Consider the following 16,186-nt stretch of genomic DNA (forward strand, 5'->3'; position numbering starts at 1 on the left):
CACCCAGCTGCATGAGTTTTTAATTTGGCTTTTTAAAATAAGACAACAAATTTTTTAGTAAATTTGAGTAGATTGAAGCTTTTCTTATTCTAGGAACAGAAGACTCCTCTTGTGTTGTTCTGTTAATTCATACCACACTCCCACCAAATGCTCATGAAAAACACTTCAATTAAAGCTGGGCGTGATGGCACATGTCTATAATCCCAGCTATTCAGCACGTTGAGGCAGAAGGATCAGAAGTTTGAGACCAGCCTGGCAATTTAGCAAGACCCTGTCTCAAAATGAAATGAAGTCAGAAAGACTGATGACGAACCTCAGGTGTTTCTTCAGTTCAGTTGCAAATGTCTCTCTGTCTCTCTTACACACACGCGCACACACTATATATATACACACACATACATGTATGTGTATATTCGTAGGCTGGTAGAGAGAGCATAATCTTAATAGAGCTAGTATTTGCTTAATCCACATTGAAATCTCAGAATGCATTAAATTTAAAAGTTTTGTTAGAGTGAAACAGTAACATAATGCACGAAGATAGGTAACATGGGAAATATGTTTACCACTGATACTGCAGATAAAGTGTTAGTGTTGCTATATTAAGATTTCTTGTAAATATATAAGTGGAATACTTCAGTAGAAAAATAGGAACCTAAACACAGCCTTACAGATATGAGGTAAAATAAAAGCTAACCAGTGGTTGCCCCTGAGCAACAGAATTTCATTTTTTACTTTGTACATTTTTGTATTATTTAATTTTATAAACATTGCTTCTTAGTAGAATTTTCCATTAAAAACCAAAATCCTTGCTGAGGCAGGAATTTTATTGTATAAGGTTGTTTGGGGATGGTTAACATCTGCGAGCCAAAACTGTTCCTCTGCACAGTTCATGACTCTCCTCATGTGTGCTTTGCTGAAAATCTCTTGTCAGTCTCTATTTATTGAGTTTAATAATACAAGGAAAACATTGTGGAGGGAATAAGAGGAAAGCCTGGTGTCTACAGACGTTAAATGGTTAAGATATGAGATGTGAAATACCCATACATAAATAGTAAATTCCAAGTATTTTGCTACTAATAGCCCCTATTTGTGTCCCCTTAAATATTGTACAGGAAACTGAATCAAAAGTTAATACTTTTAAGTTTAAATATATTTTTCATAAGTCTTACCAAACTGATGTGTTATTTTCTATAGATTTCCAGCACCTACCTAGAGAGCAATTGGCCGATACGGGTGAGTTGTTTTGTTGGTGTTAACTCCATTGGGTAGCATATGCTGCATGAGGCTTTCTGGGAATTAAGCCCTTTAATGTGTGCATTGATAAAAGTAAAATTTTAATATTTGATTTATTATATATTGCTAGTACTAACATCTATAATTTTGTCAAATATAACTATAAATACTCAAATTTTAAAATGTGACATTTTACATTTACTTTACTTAGCAAGCATTTATTAATAGTCTGTTCACCTTACACAGATTAAGCACTTCATACATAATACAGTATATAGGTTTGCAAGGACAAGTTCTTTTGTTTTTTTTTAACAGTTTTCAGCTATTGATAAACTTGGACAGAATATTGCTGTGGTTGGCAAGTTTGGCTTTGCACATTACTCTTTACTCACCAAAAAATGGAAACTTTTTGGAAACATTACTCAGGTTAGTCATTTTCAAATATTTAAAAACCAATTTCTCTATAAAAGAACTACAATATGACAAAACTACCATATACAATTACTTACTTACAAAAAAGAAAATCAAATGTAATACATGATATTGGGTAATGTTTGTGAGTGAATTAATTTGGTAAAATATCTGGTGTTGAAATAGTTTTTAATTCTTGTTAGGATCAGTGGCATTCTTTACCTGAGGATTTAGTTTTACTTTCAGAGTTGAATTCATTAGCCACGTGGTAAGAATACATTTTCACAAAATTTCAGTTATTCCCTGCTTGTCTGTGTGTGATACATGGTTGTGAATACTACTGCCAAAGGCCTATCTAATAGATAGGCAGGGATCTTCAATACAAGAAGCACATACGGAATCTTAGTAACAGTGCGTGACAAATTTCACTTTGGTGCAGTTAATTGGTTATGAGCTCATCTGATGAAAAAAAAGAAAGAATTTAAAGCAAAGTTTTTTGGATATGGGAATAATGGCACTATATGGTTCTCAGTTATTCTGAATGATGTGTTTGCTTCCTTAATGAAATATTTCTTTCTAATGTAGGATGTGAACCATTACTAATAAAGGCCCCAGGACAGTAACAGTGAACCTTTTAGAGTTTTCAGTGATAACAAATAGCCCACTGCTGGTTCCATAGCTTTGCCCCCATTACCCTAGAATAATAACTTAGGGGCAGAGAAGAGAATAAGCTTTTTTTTTCTGCCTTAGAATATACTACTTTCTTGTAATTTCTGGTAACATAAATAAGGTACATACATTTTAAAACTTTTCTTTTAAGGAACAAAATATGATTGTGACTGGTGGCTTAGCCTGGTGGAATGATTTTGTGGTCCTGGCATGTTATAACATAAGTGACCGTCAAGAAGAAGTAAGTTTATTTCCCCCTCTCAGAAAGAATAGAGTTTTATATTTTAGAGCTGATAAGCACTATTTCATTTTATATAGAAAGTAATTTGTTGAAAACTGTTGGGACTTTTTTTGTTTTAGACAGAGTCTTGCCCTGTAGTTCATGCTGGCCTTGAACTTACTATGTAACCCAGGCTGGCCTCCAACTCCGGGTGGCCCTCTTGCCTCAGCCTCCCGAGTCTAGGATTACAGGTGTGTGCCACCATGCCTGGCTTGGGACTTCTAAGATAACCTTTTCTAGGGATTTTTAGCTGTTAGACATTCTCTGTAAAATTTGATAATTAAAAAATTAAGCCAGGAGCTGGGGATATAGCTCAGTGGCACAAGTGCCTGCCTGGCAAGCACAAGGTCCTGAGTTCGAGTCCCAGTACCCCCCCCCCCAAAAAAAAAGCCAGGCGTGGTGGCAAAAGCCTATAATCCCAGGACTTGGGAGGTTGAGGCAGGAGGATTGCTGTGAGTTCAAGGGCATCCTGGGCCACATAAGGGAGTTCAAGCCTGCACTACATAGCAAGACCCTGTCTCAAAAAATACATACATACATACATACATACATACATATGTACAAGTTTGTAAGAATGGCTGTTCTTGAGCCGGGTGTGGTAGTGCATGCCTGTAATCCCAGCACTCAAGAGGCTGAGTCAGGAGAATTCCTGCAAGTTCAAGGTCAAGCTAGGCTACATAGTTCAAGGCCAGCCTGAAGTATATAGCAAGACCCTGTCTCAAAAAAAAGGCTGTTCTTAAAGATAGATTTATTAACTTGATTTATATGTTTATTTTCAGAAATGCCTGATCTCATTAGGTCTCAATATGCAAATGTAAATGGAATGTCTCTTAATGTTATATTCACAATTTTGAGCACTTTGTCTTTGGGTTATTTGTAAAATGAGCCTACTCTCCCAAAAATATAAACATAATCCATTTATTACTGAAGATTTAGATAGGTCTTTTAATTCTTAATATGGGAAGGGTCAGTAGATGAAAACAATTTGACTAAAGTATTTAGTCATCCCTGATAGCCATTGTATTTTTATGATTTTTCTGTTTTTTCTTCTTCAGCTCAGAGTATACTTGCGAACATCAAATCTGGACAATGCCTTTGCTCATGTCACCAAGGCACAAGCAGAAACATTACTGCTTAGTGTCTTCCGGGACATGGTAATAGTATTTAGAGCGGACTGTTCAATATGTCTTTATAGTATTGAAAGAAAATCTGATGGGTAAGTTATAGCATGGAAGTGACTTTTTGCTCCTGTTTATTATGTTTCCTTTATAGTTTTTATTTTCTCAAAACAGTTTTTCTACCTTTATACTTAGTTTCCCCTTCTTAGCAGTCAAATGTAGGTTTTACTTAGTGATGTCTATATAATAGCTATGAAAAAAAAAAAAGAATAAAAATAGCCTACACTGAGTTCTTCAGGTAATCTTATTGGATTCATTTGGAAGAAAAAGAAAAAAGAAAATCTAGTTTTGTCTGAGGTGTAAACCCTTAGATACTAAATTTTTCCATAATCTTCAAAATAAGTAGGTAGTAACTGTCCTAGTGTTCCAGACACTTAAGAGAAACTTGGAGTCCATATCTTTAAGGCTTTAGGATGCATGTCCTAGACTCCCATATTTCCACAGTAGTAGATGGCTGTAGTCTAGAGCAGGAAGAAGTAAAACTCCTGCTGCTGCTGTATGTGGCCTTATATTCTTCTTGGCATCTGGCTGACTTGAACCTTTTAGACGACACCTCTTGAGTTTCGTTTTGTTCTGAGAGATGTGTATGAATAGCCATGAACTGTGTATTTGCTGAAGTAGCACGGTGAATGGGGAGTAATGCACAGATAAATATTACAGCATTAGTAACCTCAGTAACTAAACCTTCATCCTTTTGGCTAACTCAGGTTTTTTTCCCCTTAAATATTTCTATTTTTACTGTTCCTTGGTTGTTTTTTAATTTTTTTCCTCCTTTCCAACATTTTATTCCCTTTCCTTTTCCCATCCCCATGTGTTCTTTGGGTCCCTTAATGTAGCTAAGGAAAGGACAGTAAGAGAGGAAAGGACAGTAAGTAGAAGGCATTTGGGTCTTCCATAAGCATGAAATCTATTGCATTAGTTACAGAAAAAGGAGGAAAATAGTGATTAGAATTGTTTTTGAGCTGTTGGGGTTTCTTTTGTTTTTACAGTTCAAATACTACTGCTGGTATTCATGTTCTTCAGGAGGTCTCCATGTCACGCTACATCCCTCACCCTTTCCTGGTAGTATCTGTTACTCTGACATCTGTGAGTACAGAGAATGGAATCACCTTGAAAATGCCACAGCAGGTACCGTACCATTATCAAGTTCTTTGGAGTTTACATCTCAGTCCTTAGTATTTTAAGGTAGTGGTAGGAACTGTTTGTTTAGCAAATAAATACTACTACCCACCTATTTAGAACATGCTTTGCATGAAGATCTTGAATTGTGGTGGCAAACTAAATAAACATGGTTTCTGCTCAATTTTAAACCATTATATACATAATGGTTTTTGTTATGCAGACACCAATTCTGAAATGTGTGGAATGAGTGGAGATTATTTAAGCAAAGATGAGCCATTTGAGGCAGAGGGAAGAGTACTGCAAAGGCTCATAGGCAAGAGAGAACATGACATATTCCAGGAGGTGGGAGAATTTTACTTAGAGTACTGGAACTTGGGGTATGGTAGTCTAAACTTTGTCAAGTCCTTTAAAGCGGGTTTTAGCTCTAAGCTTTATAATGTTTAAGAGGAAAATAAACTGCAGAAGGGCTAAATTGCATGAAAGGAGAAGAGGTGAGAGGCCACTGTACTGATCGAAGTGAATGGTATTAGTGGCTGAAAGTTGACCAATGAAAAAGGAAAGAATATAGAATATTGAGGACTCCGTGCTTGCTTATGAGAGAAGAGAAAGTACAGTCCCATAGCTTCAGGGTGAACTAACCAAGTATGTAATGGTGCCCCCAAGATCCAGGTTGTAAACCTTCCTTAGCCAGAGCTCCTTCTATTATACCATTGGTTTTCAGTTTTCATGGCGACTGGCAGCCTGCTGTCAAAAGAAAATCTACGCAGATTTATTGTTCTCTCTATTGACCCTGTCTTTTGTTCTTATTGAGGTGTTTCCATTAAACCTTAACACTCCATGTAATTATGGAGAATTCCACTACTTCACAAAAGAACTTCTTCCATTCCAGTTATAATTGTGACAAGCAGGTATTTATAAGAATCTAAAAATCTGATTAATAACAGCATATCCCATTTCTGTGTTCTTTGGATCAAGAAATAACAAAAGTTACACTGTCTTCCACAAGATGACCCTTAAATTGTTTTCAGACAGTTATTGTTCTTCAGCTTCGCCTTCTTGCTGCACACCTTTCTCTGAGTCTTCTCTCCTGCATGTCAGATATTCCCATACCTTCAGTTATCTCATGTAATAATCCTTCCAGACCCCTTCACTGTTTGGTTCTCCTTTATACAGATGCACTTTAGCTTTCTTCCTTAACATAGAGCTCCTCTTTCCTCTGCAAACTGTATTTCATGGTAACCAGATAGTCCTTAGTTGATAAGAGAAAGTTCCGCTTTAACCAGAATTGTAACTGAAAGACAGAAGGAATGTGAGAATTAACAAATCACCATTTAAAAACCCTTGAAGAAATAACTGATTCAGCAATGATCATTACTAGATGGAACTTTACAATGACAAGATCAGGTTGTCATACCAAGCCTTATTAATCACTAAAAGTAGAAAAGCCATATGAGCTGTCTTTCTTGAAATGATGTAACATGAAGTTCATGTGAAAAATCATTGTTAAAAACATTGAATTTATATCTAATCAAATATGTAGAGTTACCTTCCATTCACAGAGATAGAGGTAGAAGATTAGTCTAAGTATTTGTATACCACAAAGAAGCAGAATGCAGGACATTCTGTGAGACAGCTATAGGTAAATTACATGGGCAGGAGAGACTGCTACATTAAATACGCTTTAGAGTCAGAGTCGCAACAACCAGATGCAATGGGTAAGCTAGTTTGTAAGGCAAATGTGATAGCTGCTGTACTCCACAACAAATCAAAAAGCTTATTATTTGTATCTTGATTGAAATCGGCTGTAAAAAAGACACTGTTAAAATAATTAGGGATGCTGGGCGTGGTGGCACATGCATACAATCCCAGCACTCGGGAGGCTGAGGCAGTAGGATCTTTGCAGGTTTGAGACCAGCCTGGGCTACAAAGTGAGCCCAAGGCCAGCCTGAACTGCATAGCAAGACCCTGTCTCAAAAGACAAAAATAATAATGATAATGATGATAATAGGGATATTTAAATATGAAATAGATAAATATAAAATCAATATGAGAGATAACCAAAGAATAATTAGTTTAATTAGCATTATATAAGGACATAATCTACATATATTAAATATGGGCCTGATATTTTAGAGTTTTCATAGACGGACTTTGTATATCCTGGATAAAGTAGGTAGAGCATTGGGTCTCCCATTTTAGGAGAGCCTTTCATGAAGAGGAGAGTAAGTTAGTGAAGAGCAGATTAAGAATTAACTTCAAATACAATGGATTGGAAAACCAAAACTGTATTGGAACACAGTATGATAGCAAAGCAAGTCTTCATTTAATAATAAAAATTAAAGTAAATAATATCAGTGAGAACTATCTTGATTTACTAATAAAAATTTTAGAAAATAGTATCAGGCAGAACTATTCAAAAGTTGGATAGCTTTTCTCATGAAAGAGTGAGTACCTTGTGGAGTACCTGAATGGAGAATCATCTGCTAGAGAGTTTGTAAATTTAAGAGACGGTGTTTTGAGTTCCTTCACATTTAGGGTTTTGAGCGTTCAGGTAGCTCATGCTTCTTCTAAAAACTTACCTAAAATTCTCTGAGAGTACTATTAGTTACTTATAATATTAATAAAAATATTGAATGAATAAATGCTAATAGCATGTATTCTTTATAAAGAAAAGTTTTTTTGTTTTTTTGTTTTTTTTAAGCAAAAGGGTTGGGGATTGAACTAGGGCCTTTACCCTGAGCTACATCCCCAGCCCTTTTTCTGTTTTTTATTTTGAGGCAGGCTCTTAATTACTAAGCCCAGCCTGGCCTCAAACTTATGATCTTCCTGCCTCAGTCACTCAGAGTGCTGGGATTACAGGTGTGTATTCTTTCTTTTTTTATTTTAAATGAAATGCATGAAATACAGTGGGTTAATCCAAGATCTTAGAATTTAAGATGGTCATTATGAATGATAGTTAATTGTAGTGAATTTCAGTAAATACTTTCAAGGTCTTTGAAGTGTTTGAGGAATCTGCTTATATGCCAGTTTCCAGAAGGGCATATTGTCTTGATTGATGTTTTGATGATTGTTTAGTTTGTTTGTTTTAAAGAGAAAAAATAAAAATGATACAAAAGTTCAAAACAAGATGATAAGAAATTAACAATGGTTATTATATTGCGTAGTGTTATTTTCAAAGTAGTTGCTCAGATTACCAGATATAGGCATGCAAAATTGATCAAAGGATAGAAGCACTAACTGTTCTTTTTAATGAACTAACAGAATTTAGTAGTACAGTTATCTTAGCTATCTTGTGTGTGTGTGTGTGTGTATATGTATATATATATATATATATTTTTTTTTTCCTTTCTTTGTTTTCTCTTTTCCACCATCCCAGTTCTTTCCTTTTGAGCGGTTTCTTTCCCTTTCACAATATCTGTTGTATCTTTTGGATTACTCTTTCATTTCTTCCGCTAGGAAGAGTTTTAATCTTTCTTCAATCATCTAGCTACATTTTATTGTTGAGTGCTTGACTCTTACAGTTCTTACGCATCTTTTAAATTTCATTTGTCCACCTCAGACCTCAAGTTACAGTAGTATTTTGTGTATTGTGTACAGACGTTCAAATTTTTTAGTTGTATTGTTTCTTTATATGAAGTCCGCTGTAGAATCTGCCTTTTCTTCCCTGTTCAACCCAGTAAACTGAGAGAATTTATAAATAGAATCTCTTTGATTCCGTTTACCAACCTCACTCTTATGCTTATAATGATGGCATATTCATTTCTGATTCAGTCATCACTCACAATGCTTCTGTTTGAAAGTCTGAACATTGTTTTTAGTTTAATTGGAGCAGGGACAAACTCTTTTGCTTCCTTGATTTCTCTTCCTTCGTTGATAACTTCAGCCTCTTTAGTATCATTTGATACCTTGAAATCATCTGTTCCTCTTTTTCTACTTTCCATAGCAATAAATTCTGTCCTGCACCCCATTCCTCCTCCACCGAAAAAGTGCTCAGTTGGGCATGGTGGTGCATGCGTGTAATGTCAGCACTCGGGGAAGCTGAGGGTAAGGACTGGAAGTTCGAACTCAAGCTAGGCAACTTAATGGCTTAGTAAGACTCTCAAAACAAAAACTGAAAAAGTGCTGGGGATGTAGCTCAGTGTAGAGGCCCTGGGTTCAATCCCCAGTACCACAAAATCAATTAGCCTGTCAAAATCCTCTTCCTCTTCACAGGTAAAAATTACTTAATACCTAAGATTTGCTTTAAAATAATGCTTTCATAGTTTAATGTGCATAACTGTTTGAGTAATAGGGTTCAAGAGGAAATCATTATATCAGGCTCTCTACTTTGACATAATAACTTCCTTATTCAAGAACCATGCAGAGTTGCTCATTTTCTGTTCTCTTTTACTTGGCTTTCCAACCCTCCTGCAAAGTCTGTTGCCATCCATTTGTTATCGAATCTCTAACTCTAACCAGATTGTTCTCACTTTGCCAGTAGATGTGTGGGTTTTTTTAACTTTTATTAGGATATATTTGCAGTAAATGATGATTACGTTCCTCCTGTAAGGTTGGTGCATGTGCATAGCACATCTTAATTCTTTTTTTTATCCCCTTTTGCCAAAAGTTTATCTCCCTGTTTCCTATTGCCTGTTTTTTATTTTGCTCTATTTTATATTTTCGGCTTCTTATATAAGGGACACAACTCCATTGTGTATAAATACCTCATTTTCTTTATCCATTCATCTGTTGATGGACGTATGGGGTGCTTCCAAGATTTAGCTTCTGTGAATTGTAGTGTTGTAAACATGGGTATGCATGATTTAACTTTATCATGAAGATACCTAGAAGGGGAACAGCTGGGTCAAGTGGAATTTCTATTTTTAGTTTTTCGAGGACTCTTCATACTGCTTTCTGTGATAGTGGTACTAATCTGCATTCCTACCGACATAGAAGGGTTCCTTTTTCCCAGCAGCCTTGCCACCATTTATTACTCGGTTTCTTAATGACAGTCTTTCTTTTGACGGTAAGATGGAATCTCGTTTTAATTTGAATTTCTCTAATGGCCAGTTATTTAACATTTTTTCACATATTTATTGGCTGTACTATTTCAGTTGTCCATTATTTCATTGGATCTTTTATTTTGGGAGGTCTAATTTCTTTGAGTACTTTATATATTCTAGATACTAGTTCTTTATCTGAGGAATAACTGGCAAAAACTTGATCCCATTCTCTGTAGATTGCCTGTTTACTCTGTTGCTTTTTTCCTCTACTGTGCAGAAGCTTTTTAATTGGGTTATATCCCATTTGTTGGTTCTTGATGATATTTTTTGTACATTTGGGGTTCTATTCAGAAAGTCCTTGCCTACACCTGTGTCTTCAAGAGTTTTATTTTATCTTCTAGGAGATTTTTTCAGTTTCAATATTTAGACCTTTGATCCATTTTGATTTTAGTATGATACATCATGAGAGACATGAGTCTAGATTCAATCATCTGCGTGTTGCTAGTCAGTACTTCCTGCAGTTTATGTGTTTGGCTTCTTTTGTCAAAGATCAGATAGCTGAATGTGTGTAGAGTTATTTCTATATCCTCTGTTCTGTTCCTGATTTCAGAGAGAAAGCTTTCCAATTTTCCTCATTTAATATGATATTGGCAGTAATTTGTCATAAATAGCTTTTATCAGATAGAGATAAAGTCACTCTATACCTATTTTCTTCAGAGTTTTTATCATGAATGGATATTGGATTTTGTCAGAGGCTTTTTCTGTGTCTGCTAAGATAGGTGATTTTTTTGTCCTATGTATGTGCTGCATTATGTTTATCTATTTGTTGGCCCATCCTTGCATGTGTGGAAGCCTACTCGGTCATGATGTATGAACGTTTTGATGATTTATTGCATTCTGTTTGCCACTACAGTGGTACCTCAGTTCACAAACTTAATCTGTCCTATGATTTTGGAAAAGATGGCTCTGTTTGTGGGAAAGATGGCTATGGTTGTTTGTCATCTAATACAGAATTTGCTAACAAAAACAAAATTTTGCCAGATACTTCTGTTTGCGAACCAAGCTGCAAACAAAAGCATTTGTGAACCAAGGTACCACTATATCTTGTTTAGTTTTTCACCTATGTTCAGTAAGAAGATTGCCCTGTAGTTCTCTTTTCTTCCTAATCTCCCAAGTCCTACTTTATCCTTTAAACCTTTTCTTAGCTACGCCAGTTGGATCAGTGAAATGATCTATCACTTTTTATGTATTTCTGATGTTTTCTTAGTTTTTCGAAGATAATTCAGTTCAACCTTCAATTTTATTTTCACTGGTTTTGTTCATTAACTGCATTACGTGTTAAGCCTTGTTAAGCCTTGCTGTACTTTAGCCAAAAAGCTCTTTGTATTCCTGCAGAACCTAAAGTGGCTGCATGTGGTACAACCTCAATAAATATTGTTGATTGTTTAATTTATAAACCATTTGGATTAGGAAGAGTGGAATGCTGAAAATATATCTGTAAATTAGTGTAAGTCTAATTTCTTTTTCTGAAATGACAGGTTCGTGATGCAGAGAGCATTATGCTGAACCTTGCTGGACAGCTCATCATGATGCAGAGGGACAGGTCTGGCCCTCAAATCCGGGACAAGGACAGTAACCCCAACCAGAGGAAACTTGTGAGTAAAGTATAAGCCATCTCAGACATTAAGAAGGAATAAGATTAGGTTAACAAATAAAACAGTTTAAGAAGAGAGTAATAGCTTATGATTTAGAAACTGAAAGTACATAAAATTCATTTTAAACCTCTGGCTATAATGCTAAAGGGTCAAGGATAAGGCCCTAGGATAATAAAATGTCCTGTAGTCCAGATGTTAATGGCTTAACCATTAGTTATAAATGGTAATGGGAAACACATGGATTGGTGACTTTCAAGGGACTTCTTTATTGTCATTTTTAGATTTAAATGTATATTCTCTGAAAGGCAAAAAAACTGTTATTAACTCTAATTCTAGAGTTTTTCCCCAAGAAGTTTCTGTACTGTCATTTTGGAAAACATAGTAAACTGGTACTTAGGAATTTAAGAACCTACAAATTTAATAGAAAAAACCTGATTCTTCTCTCCTTCTCCAGCTGCCATTCTGTCCTCCTGTTGTACTAGCCCAGTCCGTTGAAAATGTCTGGACTACATGTCGAGCAAATAAACAGAAACGTCACCTTCTGGAAGCACTCTGGCTCAGCTGTGGTGGTGCAGGGATGAAAGTCTGGCTTCCTCTCTTCCCTAGGGATAACCGCAAGCCACATTCCTTTTTGTCTCAGCGGATCATGCTGCCTTTCCACATCAATATATATCCCCTGGCGGTTCTGTTTGAAGATGCGTTGGTCCTTGGTGCTGTCAATGACACTTTACTGTATGATTCTTTGTACACTCGGAACAGTGCTAAGGAGCAGCTGGAGGTGCTCTTCCCTTTCTGTGTCGTGGAGAGAACCTCTCAGATCTACCTCCACCACATTCTACGCCAGCTTCTGGTCAGGAACCTTGGGGAGCAAGCCTTGCTCTTGGCTCAGTCCTGTGCTGCATTACCTTACTTCCCTCATGTGTTGGAGCTTATGCTCCACGAAGTGCTGGAAGAAGAAGCTACCTCACGGGAGCCCATTCCCGACCCGCTGCTTCCCACTGTGGCAAAATTTATTACTGAGTTCCCCCTCTTCCTGCAGACAGTTGTGCATTGTGCCAGGAAGACTGAGTATGCACTGTGGAATTACCTTTTTGCAGCCGTTGGAAACCCTAAGGACTTGTTTGAAGAATGTTTGATGGCTCAGGATTTGGACACAGCTGCCTCCTACCTTATTATTTTACAGGTAACAGTTTTCTTCTTAGAAATGAGAGTTAGAAAAAAATAATCCTCTGCTGACACTATGATTGTGTTTAAGGAACAGCCAGGTGTTCTCTTTAGTTCGTATGTTTTATTTTGAAGAACTCAGTCTTGTCAAATGGCCATAGATTTCTTTGAATACTGTAAAAGAGCATCACAAGGGTATTTTATTGTCTATAAATAGGACTAAAACTGACTTGCAAGTATTACTTTAAATACTACTGAAGAAACTTGTTACATATAAAGACTACATATACTATACATATTACGTAAGCAGCATTCATTTACTAAAATATGATAGTGAATGTTTGTACATTAGTGCATTTGTCTGAGCTGCACACAATAATCCATGTCCTTATTGTGTAGAAGTGCTGAGGAGCTGCTCATTAGACTTGGGTTATAACCAAACTTAGGGTAGGTTCCCAAGAACAAGGTAAGAAGGCTCAGGCCTCCCGTAGTAATGACCATCATAATCGCCCCCCCCACTTTTTTTTCAAAATAATAAATAGGTTCTTTGAGGCTTCTAAAAATTTGTTTAATTACATATTTGACAAAAGGCTTGATAGTTTATTTTTCCCATGAGTCTGATAGCATTTTGGTAGGCTACATAAAGATTCTTCCAAATTACAGCAGAATTTTTCATTGATATGTAAGAAGTTAACCATAAATCACAGCCTCCTGCAGATTTCCTGTGAGCTTATTTGCTTCATGACAAGTAAATGAAACCACAGGAGATAGTCAAGCAGAGGCTAATCGCCTTGAGTTTTTATGATTCCTTAGCTAGCCCTAAAGAAAAAAATCCACAGAATTATAAAAACGGCAAAGAACTGCATAAGAGTCTGCTTGTTCATTTTTGCAGTAGTAGGGCTTGAGCCCAGGAATACCTAAGGTATTTTTTACTAAGTTGCCCAGGCTGTCCTTGAACTTAACAGGCCTCTTAGCCTCCTGAGTAGTTGGGACTATGGGTATCCACTGTTGTGCCTGTCTAGCAGCTGTTTGGTTTTTGTTTAGGTCACACCTTAGACCTTCAGCAGTCCTCCCTACTAATGGGATTAGAAACTTTTTCTCCAGCAGAATTCCTAAGTTGCTCTGGAGTGGCAAATAATTGTAATTAAATTAATGTACTGATACTTTTCCATGAAAGCCAACACAGGTAGTAAGGTTGAATTTATGAAAGAAGTATTGAGGATGCTAAATGTATAGCAGTATTACTGTACATCCAGAGCAAAAGATTCTGTAGTTATACTGCTTAGAAAACTCAATCCTTGAAGGCAGACCTAAGCTGTTTTGCAGTCAGGCAAGGCAGACTTATATTCTTACTCTTGTACTGATCTTCAGCAATTTACAAAAGTCAGTTTCCTCACCTGTAAAAAAAGGAGTGATATGCCTGATTTACACCATGACTGAAGGTAGTATAATGTATGCAATGTGGCTTGTAATGAGAATTCAACAAGTCATAGTTCGTATTATACCAGCAGAGTACTTGCTTCACTTTTCAATGCTCATCTAATAATACTATTAAACTAACCCACACATTATATCTACATCCCAAGGGTTTAGGGAATTACGGAGCAAAGAACTGCTCGAATCTTCTCAAATCATGCTGTATAAAAAGAATGTTGTCTTCCTTGGTTGTTTCTTTAGAATATGGAAGTCCCAGCAGTAAGCAGGCAACACGCCACCCTTCTGTTCAACACAGCACTGGAGCAAGGCAAGTGGGACCTATGTCGACACATGATTCGATTCCTTAAAGCCATTGGCTCTGGAGAATCTGAGACACCTCCATCCACACCTACAGTTCAGGTTAGTTGCAGAACTGTTTAGTTTCTTCAGGCCATACACCTATAAGGCATCTTTGTCTAACCGTACTGCATATTATGTGTTATCATAGGAACCCAGTTCAAGTGGTGGATTTGAGTTCTTCAGGAATCGAAGCATCAGTTTATCCCAGTCAGCTGAAAATGTTCCTCCTAGTAAATTCAGCTTACAGAAAACACTAAGTATGCCATCTGGTCCTTCTGGAAAGAGGTAAAAAACAGAGAACCATTATTACTTTTAGGGCAACTGTGATATATTGCATCGCAAGGCATTTAAAATAAAGTCTTATAGAAACATAAGTCTTACGGAAATGTTCACTGTTTAATCCAATTGCAAATCCTTTTTTATTGCCAAAAGACATAGCAAGCCCACAAAGGCTTTCCTTTTCCTCCCTACTAAGTTCCCTTGCGTGCCCTGTGTGAAGTTGCTGCTCCTTTATACTAAAGTACATCTTGTTGCATCCGTTCTAAATGCAGCTAACTACTGTTGATGACCGAGAACCAAACTAAAAAGGAAGACAAATATGCAGATAATCTGAAAAGGTTCTTAAAGTTTTGTCCTTGCTTTAAGACAAAATGGAAAAACTTAGTGTGTGTGCATTTGATTGCCATGTGATTCTTTAATTAGAGAGGTCACTTAATAGTAAGAAAGCCAAAGGAATTGTATTCTGAAGAACAAAGTCTACTTTATCTAGAGATTTGTTACTGTCTCTGGGAAGGTAGATACTGTAAAATTGGAATTTCATCTGGTTTTTAAGGTCCTTACATTTTTTTACTTTGTTGTTACATGTCCTTGGCTCTTATTGTTTTTCTTCTTCCTTAATTGTTTCTTTTGTTTGTGTGTATTTTTATTAAAGTATTTTTTATTTTTTGCAATACTGGGATTAAATCTAGGGCCTTCACATTGAGCTGCATCCCCAACCCTTTTTCTTTTCTTTTTGTAAAATTCTGAAACAAGGTTTTATTAAGTCACTAAGTTGCAGGCTGGGCTTGCTCCGCTTGCCTCATTCTCCCAGAGTGCTGGAATTACAGGTGTGTACCACGACATCGAGCTCTGAACGTTTTATATTGGGATTTTTTGCTGCTTTCTCTTATCACTAGCCATTAACACCCGCCTCTAACACAAACACACATAATAATCCTGGGTTATATACAAGTAAAATGCAGTTATAGATGGCTATAAACATTGCCAGGTAAACATTATTTGCTCAGCCATACCCTGAATTTATTTTATTAAATTTTTTATATTTTTTTTGTCTTTTTGAGAGAGGGTCTTACTATGCAGTTCAGGCTGTCCTTGAGCTCATTTTGTAACCCAGGCTGGTCATGAACTCATAATGATCCTCCTGCCTCAGCCTCCCAAGTGCTGGGATTACAGACCTACGCCACCACACCTGGCTACCCTGAATTTAAATATAGGCTAATAACTTACCAAGTGGTCATTATGTGCCAGGTACTCTTACAGGCATTTACATGCATAGATTTCTTAATCTTTACAACAACTCTGAGTATGGGTGAAGAAACATAGGTTCAGAAAAATAAACTCGGTTATAGTCCCAGAACTCATGGTTGTCATGTCTGAACCTAGGCAGTTCTCCACACCACTGGGTTTCAGGGAAGGGACCGTATACCCTAGATTACT

At 36.6% G+C, this 16,186-nt stretch overlaps 1 protein-coding gene across 2 annotated transcripts in view; it reads left to right on the plus strand.

Annotated features, from left to right (window-relative positions):
- The window catches only part of Ric1 (RIC1 homolog, RAB6A GEF complex partner 1), a 94,521-nt gene that overhangs the window by 70,312 nt on the left and 8,023 nt on the right, over window positions 1-16,186 (plus strand). For both annotated transcript variants that reach the window (XM_005388664.2, XM_013516307.1), the window contains exons 12-20: window positions 1,195-1,233; window positions 1,549-1,659; window positions 2,465-2,554; window positions 3,649-3,809; window positions 4,761-4,899; window positions 11,414-11,530; window positions 11,985-12,713; window positions 14,372-14,530; window positions 14,619-14,755. In XM_005388664.2, the coding sequence (XP_005388721.1) occupies window positions 1,195-1,233; window positions 1,549-1,659; window positions 2,465-2,554; window positions 3,649-3,809; window positions 4,761-4,899; window positions 11,414-11,530; window positions 11,985-12,713; window positions 14,372-14,530; window positions 14,619-14,755 (1,682 nt within the window). The remainder of the gene's footprint in view (window positions 1-1,194; window positions 1,234-1,548; window positions 1,660-2,464; window positions 2,555-3,648; window positions 3,810-4,760; window positions 4,900-11,413; window positions 11,531-11,984; window positions 12,714-14,371; window positions 14,531-14,618; window positions 14,756-16,186) is intronic.

The sequence above is a fragment of the Chinchilla lanigera genome, unplaced genomic scaffold, assembly GCF_000276665.1.
Source record: "Chinchilla lanigera isolate Chin_1 unplaced genomic scaffold, ChiLan1.0 scaffold00033, whole genome shotgun sequence".
NCBI lineage: Eukaryota > Metazoa > Chordata > Mammalia > Rodentia > Chinchillidae > Chinchilla > Chinchilla lanigera.